This window comes from Leptidea sinapis, chromosome 39 (assembly GCF_905404315.1).
Source record: "Leptidea sinapis chromosome 39, ilLepSina1.1, whole genome shotgun sequence".
NCBI lineage: Eukaryota > Metazoa > Arthropoda > Insecta > Lepidoptera > Pieridae > Leptidea > Leptidea sinapis.
This window is the reverse complement of record NC_066303.1, coordinates 3586844-3612142: the sequence shown is the minus strand read 5'-3', so window position 1 is coordinate 3612142 and position 25299 is coordinate 3586844. Positions and strand designations below refer to the sequence as shown.

Genomic DNA, 25299 nt, shown 5'->3' with positions numbered 1-25299 from the left:
ATTTTTTATTTGCGAAAAACTGCCACCAAATTTTTTACAATTACAATAGATATGAACAATTAACATTAAATAAAGAAAAGAAAAAAATAACAATACAAATGTTAAAAAAACAATAAAGACAGAGATTTTTAAACAATAAAGAGAGAGAAAACATGTACGGATTATTTAATAACTAGAAAACGAGGCAGCAGCGCGATTCGCAAAAAGGAAAGTTCTCAGCAAACGTTAGGACGTATTTTCCTAACACTGATATTATGAATTTCTATTTTTTTTTTTCGTGCAAGCTATTGTGGTAGTAATGTGTGAAAAAATAATTATAATATTTAAATATTTATCTTTATCAGCGATCAGAAGGCATGTATCATCTGCAAATTGATAACACATGCAGTAATTTATGCATTTATGCATATCATTTACATATGAGAGAAAGTGAAGAGGGCCCAGCACTGAGCCCTGCGCTGTACCTTCTGTAGATGATACATGCCTACTATATGCAGTATCGATCTTAACTGTAAAAGTTCTATTATGGAGATAATTTTCGCACCATTTTAATAAAGGTCCACGAACACCACAACTAGCAAGCTTCTCTACCAGGTGTTTATGCTTCAAAATCTCAAAAGCACGCGAAAAGTCAATAAATAAAGCCAGCACCTGTTCTTTCTTATTCAGATGATTGTTGACTTCATTTGTAAATTTTGACAGAAGATCAAATGCGCCTTTACCAGCCTGAAATCCAAACTGATCTGGATGCGCCAACTTAAATGCGCTCTCTTATAAGCCTCGTCACGCCTTTTATTTCATACATCACCAAATAGTTATAAATAGGCTGCAGCGATCGCTAGATATTTTTAAGACGTCCATTTCTTTCGAGCGTTACAACTAATGAACTAAACTAACCAATTGGAATGATGTAGAAAGCCGCTCTCGTATGCTCGATCTTCGACAGACATTTTGTCTCTAGGCAAACTCCGTGAATGTGGAACACGCTTTATTGTATCATGCACCCTATGATTAATCAATATAATATAGATGTGGTGTACTGCAATTCGCACAATTCTGTGTCTCACAATTCAAATCATATCTAAATATCGATATAAATGAACAGTGTATCGTTTAATTGTGTGAGTAAATAAATATATCTTGAATTTGAATTAATGAAACTGAGTGTCTTACGAAAAACGATGAAAAATTTTCAAATTACATTTTCTGAATAATATCCAACTTAGAAAAAACAACAACATTATAAACAAAACTTTAATGAAAACAAAACTATACATTAATCATTATAATTCCACTCATGAACGGGAAAGTACACTTGCAACAACGTTTCGTAAATATCAACATCCACTTGCATAAAAGTACAGAAAATGACTCGTCCCACGTCGGTATTCTGTTCTAGAAACTGTCGGGTAGTTTGCAAGGCAATGTGTGCAGCCAGCCTGTTCGGGAATCCATATATACCAGTTGAAATGCACGGAAATGCAACAGATTTAATCTGGTGCTCCTTTACAAGAGCAAAACAACTCTCATAGCATGATCTGAGTTTTTGCGCAGAGCCATCTTGGGGGCCTACAGTATGGATGACATCTGTAAAAAACATGAAAAATTAAAACGAGATGCTTAAAATACCATCAGCAAATCAATCTAGTGGTAGATTTTTGGCCGCTCAGCTGATTCTAGCTTACGCCATTGGACCGAGACCTTAGTTTACTGGTAGAATAAATAAATAATGAAACCATTTAATATGAAATGTTCTGTTTACTGTGGCATTTAATCTAAGGGGTCTTGATTTTTTTATTTGTTTTTAGTAATGTCTCCGCATTCTACTTCATATCCGTGTATTTACACAATAATTTTATCGTACAGGGTTTTTTAACACAGTGTATAGACGATAATGATGCATGGTTCTTGTCTGGTTCTACACAGGTCACCAAAAAATTAAAATTGTGTAATATTATGTTATATATGATCCTTTCCGGATCGGCGCGCTCCGCCGCTCGATGTACACCTTAGATCGGCAAGTGTTCGGCGTTTGCGCAGCGTTTTACCCGTGCGTATTATTTTACGTGTAGTTATAAAATTCTTATAACTAGGGTGATTTCAGTGACTGTTGCTGAAAGCTATTGAAACAAGCTATAAGACCATGTATAAATTATTCATATTGTCTTTCTTTTTTATTTCACACAGTTTTTTCATTCGACAATAAGTAAAATAAAAAATAGGTATATTTTTAAATAAATATTGTTATTATTGTTAATTACTTGTTTTACTTATTCCTTTTATGTTTTTGTAATGAACATTATATGTTCATTATAAAATAAAGCCAAACTCTCCACAAAGAATAATCTTCGTGCAAAGTCTTGATAACGACCGCTCGCTGCGCAGCCCGGGAACAAGTGAACACATAAGTGCTTTGTCCGTAAAGCTATGACGTCGAATATTGGTGGCCTTGAATCGTATCGGATCGAAATGTGTATGGGACTTCACTCGTTCATAACTGCGTAGGCAAATAAACCATCTTGTACACCTAATAAGGGTGAAAACTGGAAGAGGTAAAAGAGTGCCCCGCGGCACAGCCGCTCTCATTGTTTTTTGAATTACCAGTGCCCACGGGCACGTCCGATGCGGAACGGAAGATGAGTACGGTTTATGTATTAATTACTGGACTGTATAAAGTCGCTACTAGATATGAAATAACTGGGATAATTTTGAAAGAGAGCACTCGGACGCCGCTGTAACTGGTCTTCTGGGCCGATCGGCGCAGTGATCGGGCGAAGAGTTAATCGACCTAAATTACAATATTAAAACAATAATGAGTACGATAAGATGTGTGATAGAAAGAAACAAGGTGAAATCAATTATTTCTTAGGTTAAAACTTAGTAGGTATCCGGTACCCACGAATTAGGAGGTAAAAATATAGTAGTGATAGAGCTTTACGATTATAATGCTACCACTCTTATTACAAGGTAATGCACGGTTCCAGATAAAAAAATCATTATAACCTAACGTCAAATGATGACCTTTTTAAGGGTTGGGAAGGTTCCCCCTCCCCTGCCTAATTTATAAATGGGGAGGATAGAAAGTGAATTTAATTTAAAATTAATAAATAAATATTGAAATAATATCGGGAAAGCGGTATTTAGGATGGAATATGTTAATGGTTAACGTTAAATATTGATGAAGCCGTCTAGTCTGTCCCAGACATTTTTTACGTTTCATTTCACTGTTTTTAGCATCTCGCCGCCATGCCAGCGCCCAAGTAGCGTTGTATTTACGCGATTCACCCGTTTTAGGTTAGAATTTTTTTTCTTAATTTTATTGAAAACGGTGCATTACCTTGTAGTAAGAATGGTAGCATTATAATCGTGGACTAAAGCGCTATCAATTACAAATTACAAAAAATTTTACTACTAATTCTAGGGATACTAAGTACAACCCATTTCATATTTCAATTAAGTGTTAGTAAATAATTTAATGCTTGCTATTATTATTAATAATAATATATATAACACAACCGACTTTGTAGTATTAAAAATAGAGCGTCTTTTGTTATTGGCGATGTCTATTTATAATTCCTTTTAAAAGGGGACGCTAGCAGCGTTATTCCATACAAACGTATTGCCCTTTTGCCCACTCCCTGGATAATGCTTCTAGAGAGGAGATTTTTTGTCAAAAATCTTGATATGCTAAACCTATGTCTGTACGTTTTGTTCTTTTCAATCAACTATCGACATAAGAAAATAAGACTCTTTAAACATCGTAGAAAATGCCATTTTTATACCGCCCTGTTCAGACGAATAGGTAACAATTTTGAAAGGTTTTTAAGAAAAAAGGAAAACGTACCGACATAGACTCATTCTTCCTGAAAATATTGTATCAAAAATTTTTTTGGTAGGTTGAATATTCTAGAGGAAAACGGGGGAATACGAAACCTCTATTTAGTAAAAAATTTGTTGGTAAAATCGGACCCTATCGCACTCTTCGAGGAAAGGCTGGAGGTGAGGAGCGTTGGTTGAAAAGTCCGGAGTATAACTTGCACATAATATATAGTGCATCGCCCAGAAACTATGGGTTTGCTTGTCAATTTAGTAGAATTTATTTATGGATATTTTTCGTGAATGTGAGATGTATTGTATGTAGTGCGTGACTGATGATTATATTAATTTATATAGAATAAATCAATGTAAGTTACCTGCAGATAGACAAGAATGTATAAATTATACACGCAATCACAAGTATAAGGGCGCGTATCCACTGACACGGAGCTGGACGAAACTGAACTTGAATTGATCAATCACAGCTGCTTCCATCAGCGATATGAAGTAGAGATTTTGAGTAGGTAAACTGTGATTGTTCAATTCATGAACCGCTAATGTATATATATAAACATATTAAAATTAAATATGTAAAAGGGGGTTCTTATTATTACACACAAAACATAATATAGTTATTTTCCAAATAATTAAGTAATTTATTATCTTCAATTTTATATTGCATTTTACTTCCACAATGGAACCATCATTTATTAGGCAATCAGGAGTAAAAAAAACCATTTATGGTTATCCTCGAATAACCCGCTTTTGCCATTGTCCTGTCCAGTTTACTTCGTACATACAGTAGTACAGTGCTCCCAAATTAATAATGCGCATAGAGATCTTCGCCACTTTTCGGCAACGGTCGGGAAAGACGATATCTATATAGAGTGGTAAAATGCATCACTTTTGCATAATTTAGTAGAATTATATTACAATAATAATAACAAGAGGGGTGTGTAATAGGAGCTCTATATAATTCCACATAGACTGAACACGTGCATTGGGCAACAATACTTAAAGACGACTGACTGACCGGCTACCACAGCCGACCGCCCGATTTGTTTTCGTATTGTGAACACATGATTTGACTCCTATTTCTTTCGCACAAGGTGCAAAATGCAAGTGCATTGTTTAGGGCTCTTATGATTGAATGATTCGGGTGTTTCCGGGAATACGCCCATTAGCGAAGATCTGTATGCGCATTATTAATTTGGGAGCACTGTACCGTACATAGTATAGATTTGTGAGTACAACAATGACTTTAATAATTGCGCAATAATTGAGGTTTTTTTTTTCGTAGCTTTTAGACTTTTCCAAAATTTTACGCATATACGTTACGCTTGGGCCTCTCTAAAGCCTACAATTCATCATCACTCTGGTCAATTGTAGAATGTTGAAGCCCTTCAGGTTTTTAACTATAAATTTAACTTATACAGAGGAGACATATCTCTTATCAGGCTCTAATTCTAGCCGACCTAACTACATTCGTTTCATTATGTAATTTTTCAATACTTTACATTCGTGTTTGAATGTAAAATGTATCATCATCACGACAAAGTCGTTCCCGCTGTCTGTCCCTATGTATGCATAGATCTTTAAAACTACGTAACGGATATTGAGGCGTTTTTTCATAGATAGGAGATGTAGTGTTGGTAGGCCCCCCACAAGATGGTCCGGAACAGGTTGCATGACGGCATCGCTGGACCGACAGGCGATCTTTAGGGGAGGTAATTTGTCCAGTAGTGGACGTCTTCCGGCTGAACGATAATGATAATGATCATAGTAGAGAAACACTGATCATTTTAAAGTTTTCTAATGTGATGTCGTAAATGAACACATTTTTTTGACACAGGACACAAATGGTAGGTATACTTATGTCTATCTCTTAGGGATAACCCACAATAACCATATTTATCCTTTACTATTTACGAGAAATAATGGCTTATTTACGAAGCGAACTTAAGCAATACACCATATTAATCCTTATAAAATTCAGCATACATTGTGCATTTAACATAGATCAACATGGCCTTTTACAGCGTTAAATTTTAAAATTTAAGTAGGAGTGTTAAGTTATCAATTTTATAATGGTACTATGTTATCTTTGCCTGTATTAAAAATAAAGAAGTTCTACTTCATGCCGCTTGTGGTGGTAATTATAAATTCGCCATTCGCTCTAGCTTGTTTTGGCAATGTGATCAAAACAATTCATGCTCAGTTATTAAAGGTTAACTTACGTTTTGCAGGCAAGTCATATCCACTAGTTATTCTCGCTTCTCCTGTTGGACACCCTCCAATCGAGTTGCATTCTGCCTACAAAATAAATTAGTAACAAAACCATTTACAGTATACTAGTAATATTCACTCTATCAAAATTTCAACTGTCAAACTGTAAGGGTTGGGTTATCCTAAACCCTCTCGTCCACAGCGTAACGTATGGTAAAGAAAATATGACAGCCTTATAAGTTACGGCAAAACCAACGGCTGAGACAAGGCAGGTACGGTAACACAAACACAAAACAGTGGTAGCAGAGTACTTGAATTTCATACTAGCGCACCTGAATCGCACGCACACATACACACAATTTACACGGCCGCCAAGCAATTTTGGGTAGACAAAACTATTGAGTCCCATGCCGACGAGATTAGTCGCTGTCCGAGTTAAATTAGCTTCGCCGCGCCGTCCGCGTCTTCAATCTCTCTGTATGTACCAACCCTAACACCCTACACACTTAGGTATAGATTTCAACGAGTCACCTGAGTTATGCTACTGTTCTTTAACTGTACTGTGGTTCCACTGCGTTTTTTTGGCCAATCTGCAGGAGGTGCAGCGTGAATAGGAAAACAGTTATGATGCCTTATGGAACTCAAAGATTTACCAGAGGATTTTCTTTACATTTGATTTCTTTGCATCATAGGCCACTTACTGTTATAATGAAATAAAAATCGCTTTAAACAGGTCTTGAAGCAAATGAATGTCAAAAGGTTACTTCTTTTCAGCATTTACCACCACTTCGGAATAGGTTGAGCTTAAACGAGAAGAAGTGGCAAGAAACTCAATGTACAAGTAAGTACAAAAAATTACATGTTAATTAATAAATAAAAACACAAGAAGTTTTGAATACAGATGCATCAATCCATACACTGTAAATTTTTTTTTAATGAAAATAAGGGACAAGATGAGCAGGAGGTTCAGCTGATGGTAATAGATACACCCTGCCCATTACATTGTGAGTGATTTTAATCCAATCAGGATTCTTGAATTCTGAGTGGCACTACAACTGAGCTTGTCACCTTGAGACATAAGATGTTATGTCTCATTTGCCCAGTAATTTCACCAGCTACGGCACCTTTCAGACGGAAACACAGTATTGCTTACGCATTACTGCTTCACCTTAGCCGGTATACTGTGCAAAGGAGCCTCCCACTGGCATAATAAATATATAAATAAAGAGATTTAACTTACTAATGATGAAACATGATAATTAAGTTATTTCCCATATTTTAGGCCTTTCTTGGGTCAATGTGTTTGGTATTGCACTATTTATATTAATTTTAAACAAAATTAGGTTACATACTTATACCGCCCCAAAAACATTTATGTGTATACAATACTGATGAAAATCATGATATGTGTACACACCGTGAATTAACCATAGATTTTGGAGTCTAAAAACGTGTTTCATGATGATGTAGCTGTAAAATTAATTTTAATTTATTTACCTGTAATAAGGGTCCTGCAGCTCTATGAATTGCACCATCTACGCCACCACCAGCCTTTAATCTTGAATTTGCAGCATTAACAATGGCATCAATCTGGAAGTGGGTATTGGATGACAAACTTGTTTGCATCCAAATGTCATTTTACAAAAGTTAGAAACGAAGTGAAAAGAAATTAAAGAATGAATATTATTTTGACTGCATAACAATAGTTAATGGCCTAATGGTTAAGGTTTTAAGGTTCTGAGAAAAATATCACAGACAATTCGCAAATACCTTGGACACCTTTTCCAAAAGTAACCTAAATAGTCTAAACTAAATAAGTATAAAAATAAACCTACTCATTTCCGCACTTGGGGTTGAAGGCTGCATATTATTCACCCCTCACATCTTAATTAATAGGGATGCATATTTTTAATGCAGCCCCATCAACTGTAAAGTAGATCTTGTAGATTTGACAGACAACCCGAGAGTTAAACAGGCATACCTAGATATACAGAGCATGCATCAATCAGACTGGTGGCGTAATCGTAAGAATATAACACAAGAGACACAGGTTTGAGTCTCAAATCACAAATTTAATTTTAATTTTGGTGCAAAAATAAGTTTGTATTACCATATTATGTTAGACAGGGAAGATACTGTATGAGTAAAAAGTATTGTATATTATTGAAAACTAGAAACCAACATTAAATATTGAACATAACACTTAAAAAAAACATCAAAAATGAGGGCTATTTTTAGCAGTCAATGTCTACTGCAATGATGAAATGTAAAAAAAGGACAAAATAGAGACATTCAAGGGGTTATTAAAACAAACGAAAGTATAAACTGGATATTATATCGAAATGTAAAATTCAATCCACATCATGTTGATATCTGACATTCTACAACTGGATGTTTTGCAAGAAATTTCTTGCCTCACATAGTCACTTGGTGAAATCAATAACCAACTGCAGTTTTCCTAAATCTATACAACACAGGGACTTAAAGGCTGGCAACAAATCTCTTGACCAGTGTTGTGGATAATCATGGGAGTTTTCCTCACCTCTTCCCATCATTTTAGCCTCTGGCCTGTTTAGTAAAGTAAGATTTTTCATAATTTTAAAACCTTGAACTAAGACATAAAATATTTTTTACAATTTATTTTTTAAATTAACTACAATCAAGATAATTCATCTTGAATATTCTTAGAATTCATATCCTTCCATATGGAATTTTGGATAAAAACTAAACTGCTAGTGCTAACTTCAGAGAAGTGCAATTTCCTTGATCCCACATTACATAAATGTGTTTATAAAAATAAGAAACAATATTCAAAATACCTACTTCTAACTTTGTGATGTCTCCTCTAAAAATTGAGACTTTTTCAGCTAACTCTGCATTCTTTTCTTCGTTTAGTTTTATCTTTCTAAATTCGGTCAAGTCTTCTTGAGTATGTTTTTTATTCTCGATATCTTTACTGCCGGCAACATATTTGTGCCAGGGGTCGACTTTATCTAGGATAACATATTCATTTGATCGATAAGTTTTTCTCTTGTCTTCGATGGAAAGCGAAGAGATTTTGATTTTTTCAGTCATCCAGTTTGACGTCATTTTAACAATTGAGTATTTCCGAAAATTTCCATTTGTTGCAAAAGCTAACCAACAACTCGGGCGAATCAACATGACACCTGGTTCAAATTCGTTTGACGTTTGATTAATGTTAAAGAGTATATATAGGGAATAATGTACAGGTATAGGGAATAATGTAATCTAAAGGGAAATTAATGTACGGATGTCAGGTCACCAGGTGGATCGACTATTCTGTGAATAGTAGCTAACTTAAAAGTTTGTGTACCACAAATTAGAAATCTCACGAGATGGAGGTGGAAATCCGATTTCCACTTCTCTTGCCATCGGAGTCTGATGAAAGAGTGCAACAAGAAAGAAAATGGTCGCCCACCGTTTCAATTTCTTTAAATTTCAAAAATTGCGCGTGCACTTTCCTATGATTCTTCTGGTGTTGCAAGAGAATGTGGGTGGCGGTGATTACTTAACACCAGATGACCCGTACGTTCGTTTGTCCTCCTTTTCCATAAAAAAAAATACTGGACGATTGGACATTGGCATTTGACAGCTTGTGTAATGGAAGTTTCAAAGACGTGATCTGTCAATAGATATATCAAGAAATGTCTTTAATTTCAATTTGACAAATAATTTTCATCCACGTAACGCAAGTGTTCATAGCGTTGTATTTAATTATTCATCTCAATTTAATATTATCTAATAAGTTTTAAATAACTCGCCGGTTGAAATGAAGTTACAATTATAGATAATTCGTACACAATATTGTATATTTTCTTTCAGCTGTTTGATCAGGTACAATTTGAGTATTTTTAAAATCTAGTACCGGTCTTTGTTTAGGAACTAGTTTTAATAAAATTATATTTTTCCAGGATGAGACTGATAAACATTGCACTGGTCGTAGTCTTAACTGTACACAGTACCTTTTCTGTGGACAAGAACAATTTCAAGACATGCGAACAGTCTGGATTTTGTAAAAGACTTCGTAATTTAAAACCGGAAAAATCGCAGTACTCTTTAAATTTAGATAGCGTGTTTGTTCATGGTAATGTGCTTTCTGCTGAAGTTATAACGGTAAATCATGATACTGAGAACAAAAACGTGCTGGTAAGTATTGATGATGTTTACTATCTTAATCAGCTTGTAGCACAAAAGTCTAGCATGACCATCACTTAAGTAAACGTAATTTTGTATGGTGTAGAGAAACAACTTCATACACTCCCTGTCTTGATGGTTGATACAGATAAATGGACATTAAATATAGACATTATGCAGGCACATGAAGACTGAAATTATTCCGCATTAAGCTGAGAGATAAACCTAACCTAACCTAAACTACTAAATAAACCAACCTGTGAAATATTTTAGTACCTTGTTAAGATGTATTTTTTCTCTAAAATAAGGTCTATTGTTATTGGCTTTAAACTTTAATAATAATCTAATAAATGGATTATCATATCTTATAAAGATAGTATCATAAGTTGCTAGGATAATATATAAATATATTTTGCATGAATTATACTAACCTTCCATAGACTACACAATCATATAAAAAGTGTGAGTGATACAATGACTTCAATGTGTAATTGTAACATAATATTATGTATTCATCATTTCATGTAATAGGTACCTATATTATGTTATGAAATTTTATCTTTAAAAAAACCTGTAGGTTCTCGAGTTCATATTTCTCATTTATCTTTTCAAATTAGTGGTAGTGTCTGAATTTTAATAAGTGATACAAATATCCAACATTTAATAAAAAAAATGACTTTTCTTCCCTTATATAATTTTGATACACTAGAATGTTTCATCTGTATGTAGTTTGAAACAATTGTTTAGGGGATAGGAGATGAAACAAGTCTATTATCACCAATGCAAGTACAATGTACAATACAATATTTTATTAAAATGAGCGCAATAAAAGAATGCTTGGAGAGTTACTTGCACCTCTTCTTCCCTCTCAGAGTGTGATTTGTTTCCGGAGCGGTAGTAGTATCTAGTATATTAGAAAGGAATTCTAAACGAATTGATTTTAAGAAAATGAATTCCTTTTATGCATTTGTTAAATGCATGTGCTCAGTTGCAACATCAGATCTCCACTCCAGCTAAATTACTATCAGAAACTATTTCACTACCATTCAAATCAATTATGTATCAAATTGCAATGCCAAATGATTAATTAAGTTTGTGGTATATTATTGTGTTATTGGGTCTGGGCAATTTCTTATGGCTAAAAAAATATAATAAAAAATAATAGTTCATACTTCAAACATTTTCTTTCAAAATAGGAATTTAAACCACTAATTAAAAAATAGCATGCATCAGACCTGAGAAGAATGGGAATTATGTAAAAGTCTAACTAAACTTAACCTTAACTTACCTTGTAGTAGACATAACAAGTATGTTTCTTTCTGGTGTCAACATTGTGATTATTACAGTAAATAAAATTTACTAATTTACGGACTTTGAGAGTCATACGAAAATTTGTGTACAAAGATGTGAAATACAATAAAGAATATTATTAAATTGTGATTGGTATCTTACAGTATGCTCTATTAAATACACATTAAGCAGGTTATTAAAACTATTTCGATACAATATATAGTATTCTATATTGTATTATTGGAGTGGTAGTGCCATGTTGGGATGATCAGAATTAGGCCGGCACACCTGGAGAAATTCTTTGCCACTGTGTTTCATCCAATGTGTGGGGTAGCCGAAGGCCTAACTACCTCCTCCCCAGATACAAATAGCAACACAGACTAAAAATAGACAACTCCAGGCTATGTAGCCCTCGAGAATCCTTCCCTGGGTGTCCACAATTAGGACCACCCTCCTCCACATTTGCTGTGGACTTTTGCAACATCAGGGGGCTTTGCTTAAATTTAAATGCTGTCCACTTTCACCTGGAGACAGCGAAGCCGGGACAGCTCTTTCTAACTGAGACACAGATACACTCTTTGGCTGATATATCTTACCTCTCTTACCCGGGCTATAATCTGGAACACTCCTTTATAGCGAAAAGAAAAGCCCGCGGGGGCTGGCGTGTGGGTTTAAGTCAGGAAGGATGTCTGTTCTTGACGCCTGAGTTTTCTTGAAGGACAGGACCTATCCATCATCTGGCTGCATGTAGACTGCGACGACCATCCGCGAATCTCCGCATGCCTGTATAGGTCCCATAGTGGTAATGCAGAGACTGACCAATTACCTGATTAATTGCGCGAGTGGAGCAGTGTGTTGGCAGAGACGGAGATACATTGCGATAGCGTGAGGAACGTAGCAATGAGCACCGCAAGGAGCATAGTGTGACGGCTTATTAGAGCTTTTCTTGAATGGGCGAATTTGCCGCGATTTTCTCGTATGTACCAACGTGCGAGCATTAAACATTTTCGCTTCAATATTTTGGCGTTAACTGACGTCACTAGTATCACGTTAACCAGGCTAGCTATTGGGCGCCAATACATCCACAAGTATTGCGCGAATTCAAAATACCCGCGTTAATAGCTTGCACTTCGCCAGACTCTTGATTCGAGATTCTAGAAACGTCATGTTACATCCAGTTAACGCCCAAACTCATGAGCGAGTGTGGGTATCGAGGGAAATGGTGTCCCCAAATGCTCCCGCGTTGGTAGACTCCTTCTGTACCCAACGGTCGCACGTGATATGCACAAAAGAATCGCGGCGAATTCTCTTCTGGCCAAGCTCACAAAGTCAAAGTCAAAGTTTTTATTTGCATAAACATGCTAGATTGATGTTACATAAATATTATTAAGTACATGTTTGCCACATTTATGACGTGCAAATTTTATAAAATACATTTCTAAATCATTAGTTACAATAATATAAATTTAACAAAAGATTAGTAGCAGTATTATATAGTACTAGCTGACCCAGCAAACGTTGTATTGCCGATATTAAAATCGCGATACAAAAGTAACTGTTGATCGTAGATAGGTGAAAATTTGAAGTTGTGTGTATTTTTTAATGCTGACTCATAATCAAACAAATTTAAAAAAAAATGTCAAAATAATAAAAAAAAAAATCGTGTGGACCACCCTTAACATTTAGGGGTATGAAAAATAGATGTTGGCTGATTCTCAGACCTCAATATGCTCACAAAATTTCATGAGAATCGGTCAAGCCGTTTCGGAGGAGTACGGGAACGAACATTGTGACACGAGAATTTTATATATAAGATATAGTCAAGTTTTTAGTTGATAATATTCGTCTAATGAATATAAGCAGATTTTACTAAGGTATATTTTCAATTAAGTTGAGAAATTCCTATTTGACGATACCTCTCTTATTATTTTTGGGATGTGATTATAGATTTTTATGCACATACACAAACAGATTAGGATTGGTGTATGTGGACAATGCAGCTACTGTACTCAATAACTTTTGTATTAATTTACATTTTTTTTTTACTTACTCGTGTAAGACATTGACTATTTGACGTTTGAGTGTGTTTGTTGCATCATTTTACATTTTACACTTTACATATTATATTGTAATTGAAATGATCTGTAAATCTTGATATAAAAGAGTGGCAATTGCTACTTCTTCTCATTAGCTCAACCCTTTACGAAGTAGCGGTAGATTCAATAAGAAAAATATTTGATTTTTTTTTGACATTCATAAGTGTCATTTCCGTGAGCTACTTGAATAAACTGATTTTGATTTGATTTTTTGATTTTGATCACAAGACAAGTATGCATCGATTTTATTGCATCACTACAGAAGTATCAGTGAGCGAGACAGACTTGCACTTGTAACGGACAAGTTATTGTTAACAGACATAATAGATTACATTGTCTATAATTATATTGTTTCTCTTGCAGTGGCATTATGCTTTGAAGTTGTCAGCACTAGTGGATGGCACATTCCGTGTTGAGATTGATGAAGCTGAACCACTGTATCCTCGGTACAGGACACAGCTGTCTCTGGATGGTGAACCTAAACCAGATTCGTAAGTAATAATAATTGACCACAAATATGAAATTAACTTTGTTAAAGAAGGCTTAACAATTAATCCTTAAATCAGGCCTATAACACAAATAAACAACACATAATCTCACAGGGTATGTTGTTTCGTAATCCAGAACATTCATATTCCTTAATTCAAGAGAAACAAACAATAACTATAACTTATTATGACCTAACAAAAAACGGTAAGTTTATAAATAATGGGTGTAAGAAGTTTTTGAATACTCTTCTCCGCCCAACAAGAAGATCGGTCCTGTTCACATCTATAGTAAGTTCTTTCTTAGATTGAACATCGAAGCTGCAGGAAGAAAAAAACATATCTCTTGACCACTTCCCTTCACGTGAGAATCTTGCCCGTTTGACTCCTTCTATATAAAGAAAGTCTTGTGCTGCTAGGTGTTCCTCGCCCTGCCACATGATACGCATATGGCATCTGCACTATAATAATAATAAGTTTCTTTATTGGGGTAACAGATGCCCATATTTTGTTACAATTTCTACGATTTGCGTAATATAATTAATTCTACATAATAACACAAAATAGCTTTGGTAACAATACCAGACAGCGGGTTTGTATCGGACAAGAACTTGAATGAATCGCTGCAATATTGGCGAATCCAGTTTGACCATACTGAGTGTAGTTGGTCCACAGCCCCCCTGTGTAGAAGGTTGGACAGTAGGCTTTAAACAGCGTAATTTTTGCTTCCTTGCTACATCGGGCGAACCTTCAGGCCAACATATTACACCTTACGGCTAAGACTCTTCGTTCTCGATTTGTGTCCACCTGGTCCCTAAGGTCCTCCGCAACATAATGTCCTAGATATTTGTACTGGGTGACTCGTTTGAGTAAAGTCCCATTGAGTACGACTCTAGGCTCATATTGCACTTGCTTACGAGGGGCCTTAAAGATCAAGTATTCACTTTTGGGCACGTTTTACACTAGCCCATGTCTAGCAGCGTACTCCTCAAGTGATTGAAGCAATTCTCTGACCGAGCCGGCCGTGGGACCCAACAACACCATATTATCTGCATAGCTTAGATTATTTACCCAAGATGCCGTCTATCCAGCATCCGACTGGCTTTTTGTTGAGTTCCACGATCAGCTCGTTCACGTACAAATTGAAGAGCTTAGGCAAGGTTAACACCCCCTGCCTCACCCCGCACTCCAACCCGTACGGCTCAGAGAGCTCCCTTCCCCACCTGACACTAATGTAACTATGTAAACCATAGAATACTTAGGACTTAGCTTATTCTTATAATAAGAATACTGATGCTATGCAGGACCTTTTTCATATGCATTGTACGAGTGGAACATCGCACATCACGTTGAGCCCTGTCAGCCGTTGCGTTGGCGCGTGCGGTGTGCCCGTATTTTCCCCCAGTTCACGTTCGCGCATCAATCGGTTCGCGTGTGCTCATAATGATTTACCATTTTTTTTTTTTATGGAATAGGAGGACAAACGAGCGTACGGGTCACCTGGTGTTAAGTGATCACCGCCGCCCACACTCTCCTGCAACACCAGAGGAATCACAAGAGCGTTGCTGGCCTTTAAGGAAGGTGTACGCGCTTTTCTTGAAGGTACCCATGTCGTATCGTCCCGGAAACACCGCACAAGGAAGCTCATTCCACAGCTTCGTGGTACGAGGAAGAAAGCTCCTTGAAAACCGCACTGTGGAGGACCGCCACACATCCAGATGGTGGGGATGATATCGTAACTTGTGGCGTGTCGTGCGAAGGTGAAATTCGGCGACAGGAATCAGGTTGAACAGCTCTTCGGAACACTCCCCGTGATAAGCGACGTCTCTACGCAACGCCAAGTGATCCAGCCGTTCACAGAGTACTGGGTCCCCGACAATTCGAGCTGCTCTGCGTTGCACGCGGTCAAATGGATCGAGCTGATACTGGGGTGCGCCAGACCAGAGATGACAGCAATACTCCATGTGAGGCCGGACCTGCGCTTTGTACAGCGCTAGAATGTGGGCCGGCTTGAAGTATTGCCGTGCTCTATTTATGACGCCCAGTTTCTTTGAAGCCAGTTTGGCTTTGCCCTCCAGATGGCCACGGAATTGGCAATTGCTCGAGATTTCGAGACCCAGTATTCCGATACTAGGCGAGGCTTTAAGGGAAGTGTTCTCGAAGAGCGGTGATACGGCAAATGGGGTTTTTTAGTGGTAAACGCGCAAACTTGAGTCTTCTGGGGGTTAAATTGGACAAGGTTCAACTTACCCCATTCCGCGACCTTCTCGAGAGAGGACTCGATAGAAGACACAAGTTTCTCCCGGCACTGGTCGACGTTTTCCCGAGAGAGACCTGCATGGCCCGTGTATACGGCATCACCAGTGCTGTCGTCTGCATAGCAATGCATGTTGGCGGTGTCCAACATATCATTGATATGCAGAAGAAACAGCGTGGGAGATAGCACACAGCCTTGGGGCACTCCAGCGTTCACGGGCTTGGGATTCGAGCAATAACCGTCGATAACGACCTGTATGCTGCGCCCAGTGAGGAAGCTGGAGGTCCACTTGCATAACCTCTCGGGAAGCCCAAATGATGGAATTTTTGCGAGGAGCGCCTTGTGCCATACACGATCAAAGGCCTTCGCTATATCCAGACCAACTGCCAGGCCTTCCCCCTTGCTTTCAATAGCCGCCGCCCATCTATGTGTTAGGTATACCAGAAGATCGCCAGTTGACCGACCATGGCGAAAGCCGTACTGCCGGTCGTTGATCAACTGGCGACCCTCAAGGTATACCAAGAGCTGGCGTTTAGACTTAAACCAATTGTTCTTAAGTCTCGAACTAATTTAATTTATAAACGATACATAAATTAATCTATACGGCAACCATAACACCGTACATGCATATTGCGAATATATATGTATCGGTTGCCTCTCAAGGCGAATCGCAAAGCGGTGGTGTAACCCGTAAACCTTGTGAATTTATAGCCTGAAGGAGATCACTCGATATTCTTATAGTTGTAGTGAGTTTGGTCGTTAGGGGGAAAATTTAGTGTCCATTTTTTCATATAAACATTGTGGACCATTTTCTCCTGGTTTTTAGCTCCAGATCAAAATAATTATTAAATAAGATCAATAATTATTACTGTTTCTCTGTTTACCCTTTTTTTTTCTATTTTTGATTATGTGAGCGCTATTATAGTACTTTAAAAAATAGCTTCATCATACAAGCCGCAAGCAATGAAATACAATTCCGACAACAATAAGCCAAAAATTAAAACAGTTCTACTTTGAATATTTCGTTTCAAGTAAGATTCCAAAATTTTGTTACGATTAGTTAATTTTTGGAGGAGGGTATTGCCGTGAGCGAAACCCTGATTTTTGGGTTTTTATATTGGCGATTTTTTGTTGTCCTTATGTCCCTAAGTCTGTCCCGTGTTAGCGCGACGTTTTATTGTTTTAGAATTATTCAATCTGAAAAAGGCCTTAGGCTGAGATCTATAGCGTATATTCAGTCTATTCCTAACTTAGGTGAGTTCAAGCAATAGCTCGAGAGTCGACAAACTCGCGTCGAAAATAGACTGGAATCGAGGGGAGCCTGCTCCATCACTTTGTTTTCGTGTATTTTTTTCTACATGATGGGTCTGACGTGAAGTTTGCCGAATAAGTTAGCTAGAGTTAAGGGCTCCTTCATAGGTCTTGGTATTCAATTTTACAATAAAATATAATAAAACTAGAACTCACTGAGCACAAACATAAAAAATATATTAAAGCTTATTTGACAAAGAATGCGGCACTCAATTGAGATTTTAAGTTTCATTTGCCCAGCAATTTCACTAGCTACTCAACATAATTTCAGTTAACATTAGATGAACGGTAAGTTCGTTTGTCATCCTCTTCCTTAAAGAATTATGTTTGTAACATACAATAAATATATACCGTATTGAATTAAACGAAACTAGATTATAATTCCATTCCATAATAAAAGTAGTTAAATACTTCATTGAACTTAAATGGTGCGAACAGCGTATTAAGGTCATTAACATCTTTACATGTTATAATAAAATCGTGACAAATTAAAAGTAATGTTATAAGAATATTTTTTTAATAAATAACAAACAATATCAAATCCATGATAGTTCATGTCTCGAGGTGACAGTGAGCGCAGTTGTAGTGCCGCTCAGAATTTTTGGGTTTTTCAAGAATCCTGAGCGGTACTTTGCTTGCATTGTAATGGGCAGGGCGTATCAATTACCATCACTTGAACGTCCTACTCGTCGCGTCCCTTATTGTAAAAAAGAAGTGCTTTTTGTCTGTATGTATGTCCGGGCAATACAAATACTGTACATAATAACTCTGTGGTTTTTTTTTATTAATTTACATTTATTTTTTGACCTACCTACTCGTGTAAGACACTGCGTAGGTATTTTAGTTGCATCACTTTACATAATATAAGTATTTAAAATAATTCCCACCATCTGGATGTGTGGCGGTCCTCCACAGTGCGGTTTTCTAGGAGCTTTCTTCCACGTACTACAAAGCTGTGAAATGAGCTTCCTTGTGCGGTGTTTCCGGGACGATACGACATGGGTACATTCAAAAAAGGCGCGTACACCTACCTTAAAGGCCGGCAACGCTCTTGTGATTCCTCTGGTGTTGCAAGAGAATGTGGGCGGCGGTGATCACTTAACACCAGGTGACCCGTACGCTCGTTTGTCCTCCTACTCCATAAAAAAAAAATTAAAATAAAACTCAACCTTTTCCAAAGTGGTGGGAACTGGTAAAAAGAAAAAGCTTTTGACATTCATAAGCATCATTTCCTTGACCTAATTGAATAAAGACGTGATTTTGATTTGATTTGACAACTTCGTTCCAAAAACCCTTTTTATTTCAAAGTATATCAAGTTTTCCAACAGGCCTGTTCTCACTGACTGTCTAGTTCAAACCTTGATATTATCCTCGGCTATATCCTTTGTATGTAAAGGATTATTTGTTACGCTATTTTTCATCAATTTCAAACGCCCTACTTAATTCCGAACAAAGCTATAAGACACAAATAAAATTTGAAAAAACAATTTTTTTATGAACGATGCGGGATTCGAACCCACGACCTCCGGCGTTCCGTGCCGGTGCTCTAACCAACTGAGCTAACCGTTTGTTAGTTCATAAAAATTTTGTTTTTCAAATTTTATTTGTGTATTAATCCTACAAGTGAGAGTACCTTTCTTTTACACTTTCGGTTTTGGTGTATCTTAAAAATCTAGTGCCCTGGGGTACTTGCAGATTTCGGAAGGTTAAACCGAGTTCCTAGGACAATAAAATTATTAAGAAAAAATCCTAAAGAAATTGACATGTGAACTATTGCATCTCAATATTATAATCTTGAAAATGTAATATATTATGAGAATAAACACATATGAATTTTCTGGAGACTGTGATGATGATCATCACAGGTATCACTAGGAACAAACATAAACTAGTAATGACTCCTATTTGGTTCAGTCGAGTTAGTATTTTATTGGTCGATGTATATGCTTTTATCTACACCCATGCTTTTAATTCTCTATTAAAGATTCTGAAACAGTTAGCTTATTGCCATTAAAACACCCAATGTTCTAATAACCATTACATCATCCAAACGAGTGTTGTAATGTTGTACTGAATTTCATAACAATACTCCTATGTTTTTTTTCGATCCCTTTATGCGCAAGAGTTTCAACAGACAGCCATATTCTTATTGCTCGATGCGTGGTATCTGTATGAATTTCAAAAAAAGAACATTTTCGTTGACGCGCATTCCACACTACCAGAACGTCGCGCGCCGTAAAAAAAAGTAGGTTATTCGAATCCCCCGCCATTTTTCTTCGATATTTTTATTGTTTTCTTTACAAAAAATGAGCGATTCATTTTTAACGCTGCAAAAGTACATCATATTCGAGTGAATTTTAATTATTGCACTATACAAAATGTAAATTACTACTAAAATAAATAATTGTTTCAATACTTAGTTTATTTGTATATAATCAGTAATTCATGATATTAGGTTACTACTAGGACTGGTGTTTTAGTGTTAGCAGTAAGCTAACTGTTTCAGAATCTTTTAGAGGATTCATATTCTGGGTGTAGATAAAGTCTTGTATGCAACTGTTGATAATTAGCTATTAAAACACTCATGTGATACTATTATCACTTACACATAAATCCACATTCGTGTTTTAATACCTCTTATTACACAACAGTTGCATAAATAACTATTATAACATGATCCCAGAAGATATACAAAACACATGTGTTGAGAATTTTCATTGAATGATTAAAAGACTTTTTTTTTTATGGAATAGGAGGACAAACGAGCGCACGGGTCACCTGTTGTTAAGTGATCACCGCCGCCCACAATCTCTTGCAACACCAGAGGAATCACAGGAGCGTTATTATTTGTATTATAAAGGTATAAACATGCTATATTCCATCCGCATTACATTGACGTCTGGTACTCTTCAACAGCGTATTGCGAGGAATGTCTTGCATCGCACAGTTGTTTTGTGAAATCCTTCACGAAAAGAGCATACCCCACCTTAAAGGCCGACAACACATCTCTTGACCCCTGGTGAACGGATGTCCATGGCGGTCGCCTCACCACTCACCATCACATGAGCTACTTGGCCGTTTTCCCATCTTATATAAAAAAGCCCGCTGAGTTTCTTGCGCTCGTTCGTGTCTGACGCATATATCTTTTCGCAAGCAATGTTATCAAGCGGGTAGTTGTAACGTAGCGATAATTCTCGTTTCCGCATTATTTAAATATTTCAAACGGCGCTAAATGCTTTAATGACGTCGTTATATTACGCGCCGCTCTGACAATCTCCAGCGACACTCTTTTTTAACCGACTTCAAAAAAGGAGCAGGTTCTCAATTCGTCGGTATTATTTTTATGTTTATTACCTCAAAACTTTCGACTGGGTGAACCGATTTTGATAGTTCTTTTTTTATTTGAAAGCTGTTGCTTCCGAGTGGTCCCATTGTAATTTGGTTCAGATCTGACAATGGAATCCATGCGAAATTCATAAAAGTCTTAAATTTTGCTATACATACGTATAGCAAAGTGGATGATAAATTTACGAATAACTCAATATCGCGCCAACCGATTTGCTTAGGTTCTGATTACGGAATCCATGACAAAGTAACGGAACATTGTCTGTAATCAAATTGCAAAGTTATATTTACACATATATAATATTTACATATTTTTAGACAAATTGTTAGTTAGTGTACTTCAAATTCACTAAAAATCATAAAATTAAATAAAATTTAACAAAAAAACAACCGCCTTAAAAACACAATTCCAAAACAATAGACATAATGTGCACAAAAAAGTATTAAAAATAATTGCATATTTTTATACAATCTAATTAATTAATCTTATTCTAGTTACGGTTATTGTAATTTTTGGAGTCGGTGTCATCCAAGATAGGTTTGTAACTACATACATAGTTATAGGTGAGATGTGCTTGAGTCGTGAGGAGGCGAGAGCGGGTTGCAGCAGAATGACACCGATTCCAAAAATAAAAATAATACGATTATTGTTACTAGAATTAGATTAATTAATTAGATTATATAAAAATATGCAATTATTTTTATACTTTTTAGTGCACATTATGTCTATTGTTTTGGAATAGTGTTTTTGAAGGCGGTTGTTTTTTTGTTAATTTTTTTTATGTAAGAGGAGTAAAAACCAGCGTTCACCGCTAACATTCTTTGCAACACCAGAGGAATCACAAGAGAGGACGCGCGTTTATTGAAGGCCCATGTCGTATCGAAGAAAGTTCTTGTAACTATAATGTTATTTTTTTTTACCTCTTTATTCTTATTTTTAATAGAGCAATATTGTAATGTAAAAATCCATATTTTTGTGATATTCTTCATTGGAAGACCATAATACCTAGCTTCTGTAGTTTCTTGTGGTTGTATGGTATGTAAAATTACTATTTGTTTTGTTGTAGCCTCAAACTGGTCTCCAAAGAGAACGGTCAAATAACTGTCTCCAATTCGCAAGGGTATAAAGTGGTGATAAGAGCTGAGCCTCTCAAGTTCACTTTCCTGGACAAGAATGGTGAAGAAGCCGTAGTGTTGAACGATAACGCTCAGCTGTTCGTGGAGCCGTTGAGGGTGAAGAATTCTGGTGATGAGGAGAATGCTGTTGAAGTGAGTTCTTGTTTAAAATTATTGAAACTAGATATATTAGTAATGACCACTGGTTTTATACAACTGTTACTGCTATAAGCCATATTTTTTTGTTCACTTTAACTTTATAAGTATTTTTTGAAGTGAAATTTACTTATTTTAGATGTACCCACAATAACTCTACATTAACAATTGATTTGCACTTACATAATAATAGGTTGGTTATTCTAATTTGGTACATAACATTTTAAATAAGAAAAAATTAAGTAACTTTAATCTTTATTCTAGAAACTATACAATGTAAATAATTATAATGTGATTAGTGTGAAATTACAAATATAAAAGTAAGAAATAATAAGTGGTTAACAATCTAATACAAACTATTATCTACCATGGTCGTGATTTTTTCTAAAACTTTTTTTCTATATGACCAAAAACTTTTTTATACGCATTCAGCACTGGATTTAGAGACATCTCAACTTCACAGTGGTTCTCTCGCATTGCCTACTTTGGAAACGAGCCGGCTTTTACGGCTTTTACTTTTTTAATTTTGTGACTAAAATTATTATGTTACTGTGCTGGCAATCGAATATTAACTGTCAAATAAAACCTTTATATTAGTAGTAGAAGAAGAAAAAAATTAACTTTGATTTTTTCACTTCTTGTAGTCTCAAAACACAATTTAGTTTTCTCTACCGCACACTAAAAATCCGAGCCATGCCTGCAATTTTTTTTAAAGGGGTTCAACTAGGCCTCTATTCTTCTCATAATATCCACAATTACCAATAATTATAATATAAATGGATAAATAAATAAGATGGCGGATAATTGCAAAATGGCGGCCATACAAAAAATGTGTCTCTCGTAAAAAGTATTTTAAAAGTTAATAATGTTCATATTATATTACTTTTCTATGGAAAAGGATGACAAAAGAGTCCGTTGTCATTCCGTCTGTCTGTCATGGGGTTGTATCTCTTAATTCGCATTACGGAACCCTCTCGAACGAAATGTGTGCGACCCACACCTAGTTTCACTAGTCAATATTAATGTAAAGGGGTCAAGTCTCAAGTGCAAGCGACATAATTACAGCTGGTTATCTAAACGCGTGTGGTGTCAACGATCCCAGGATTTATCTTAATACGTGACTGATAATTTACGTGCTTATCTCCGCACAGCTGAGTACAAATTCATACACGACTCGAGTTATGTTCGGACGATCATAAAAGGTCTTTTAAAAAATTATTATTTAGTACACAAATAACTAATTAAATTATTATTAAATTAAATTAAATAAGCCATTTATAACTAATTACAATAATATTAAAACATCTTTTACTTAAAACAAGACTGGAGCGAAAGTGAACAATAAAAATATTAAATTAGAGACAATCGAAGTTCAGCGTCCATTCACATGTGCAATCTGCCATTAACCTTTTTTACACCGATGGGGCCCCGGAAACGCTCGCTTAGATCTTTTTTTCATGAAAATAAGGGATGAGACGAGCAGGACGTTCAGCTGATGGTATTTGATACGCCCTGCCTGATTACAATGCAGTGCCGCTCAGGATTCTTGAAAAAACCATAAATTCTGAGCGGCATTACAATACTAGCGCTCGTCACCTTGAGACTATTAAGTCTCTTTTGAGACTATTAAGTCTCATTTCTCATTGTATTCCGGTAAATTAATTTAATTATACGTCTAGATAGACTACGACAGCTGTGAAAAAGTCGAAAAAAATTGAGTTAACCTCTATTTTGAGCAATGCACGCACACTTTGTATGAAACCTGGCCTGTTTTTGTTGGTTGTATAACATCAAGAGACTATCTAGATTCTAGACGTAAAAGTTATCTAAGAAGACCCGGTATAATCTCGTCCATTATTTGGAAAGACCATAGAGCAACAAGATTAGAAGTTAGTGGAAAGTTATTATGCGGAAATCCACAACTGTTCAAATGTTCAGTGTAAAAATCGCTAAGATTTCTCTTTAAACAATTCGACACGTGTTTCGCCTCTACCCGAGGCATCGTCAGGAAATGTCGACTTTTCAAATTCTGGAAACAGCCTTTTATACCCTCGTACGCTTGGGACACTCTGGATACGCTAAGTCCTTGATGGACTTGTTCGGAAGTGGTATGCAAAATGGCAGTAGTAAGAATAACTTAAGAATTTCAAAGTGGAAAATGATTGCTATATATTTTATTAAAAAACGACAGTTTAGGTAAACAAAGACGTACCAATGAAATGTTATAAATAATAATAATAATATTGACACACTTTTACACAAATTATCTAACCCCAAATGAAGCATATAAGCCGGTGTTATGGGTTACAAGACAACGATATATTTATAGTTATTTATGCAACTGTTGTTTAATAAGGGGTATTAAACACGAATGTGGATTTATGTGTAAGTGATAATAGTATCACATGAGTGAGTTCGAATAACCTACTTTTTTATTAAGGCGCGCGACGTTCTGGTGGTGTGGAACGCGCGTAAACGTAAATGTTCGTTTTTTGAAATTCATACAGATACCACGCATCGAGCAATAAGAATGTAGCTGTCTGTTGAAACTCTTTGTGCATGAAGGGATCGAAAAAATAAACATAGGAGTGTTGTTTTGAAATTCAATACAACATTACAACACTCGTTTGGATGATGTAATGGTTATTAGAACATTGGGTGTTTTAATGTTGGCAATAAGCTAACTGTTTCAGCATCTTTAATAGAGGATTTAAAGCATGGGTGTAGATAAATACAATATACTTACTTAAACATACATAAATACATATAAACATCCATGACTCGGAAACGAACATCAATATTCATCATATAAATGCTTGCACGTACCGGGCTTCGAACCCGGGACCTCTGGCTTAGTAGGTAGGATCGGTAGTTATATTCTGGTGAAATACATAGTTGCAGGTTGTGTAACAGTTTCCGCCTTTTAAATATACTGATATAGACAGAACATAATATTAAGGCGTAGATTCACGTCCGCCGTTACGGTTAATACTAAATCACTACTTAATACTAAAACACTACTCTGTGGTGAACTATGACTCAATGC

General features: G+C 36.1%; 2 protein-coding genes across 2 annotated transcripts in view; one reads left to right on the top strand and one right to left on the bottom strand.

The window, feature by feature from the left end:
- Nucleotides 1-1240: 1240 nt before the first annotated feature.
- Nucleotides 1241-9223, bottom strand: LOC126976195 (macro domain-containing protein RSc0334-like). The gene is made up of 4 exons (XM_050824447.1): nucleotides 8866-9223; nucleotides 7540-7632; nucleotides 6054-6129; nucleotides 1241-1587 (listed from the first exon to the last, which is right to left on the bottom strand). Exons 1-4 carry the CDS (start codon nucleotides 9202-9204, stop codon nucleotides 1277-1279), a joined length of 819 nt encoding a protein of 272 aa, XP_050680404.1. The 5' UTR covers nucleotides 9205-9223; the 3' UTR covers nucleotides 1241-1276.
- A 517-nt stretch (nucleotides 9224-9740) lies between these two features.
- LOC126976160 (neutral alpha-glucosidase AB) overlaps nucleotides 9741-25299 on the top strand; it is a 33965-nt gene continuing 18406 nt past the window's right edge. The window contains exons 1-4 of the mRNA XM_050824382.1: nucleotides 9741-9897; nucleotides 9975-10209; nucleotides 13947-14074; nucleotides 22049-22250. Of these exons, the coding sequence (XP_050680339.1) occupies nucleotides 9976-10209; nucleotides 13947-14074; nucleotides 22049-22250 (564 nt within the window). The 5' untranslated portion in view covers nucleotides 9741-9897; nucleotide 9975. The remainder of the gene's footprint in view (nucleotides 9898-9974; nucleotides 10210-13946; nucleotides 14075-22048; nucleotides 22251-25299) is intronic.

Bases quoted from the DNA above. Each gene is read 5' to 3' on its own strand.
- LOC126976195 (XM_050824447.1), bottom strand. From the start codon at position 9,204: ATGTTGATTCGCCCGAGTTGTTGGTTAGCTTTTGCAACAAATGGAAAT. The intron at 7,633-8,865 runs GTAGGTATTTTG...ACCCACTTCCAG, and splicing joins GAGACATCACAAAGTTAGAA to ATTGATGCCATTGTTAATGC. The intron at 1,588-6,053 runs GTAAGTTAACCT...TGTTTTTTACAG, and splicing joins ATATGACTTGCCTGCAAAAC to ATGTCATCCATACTGTAGGC.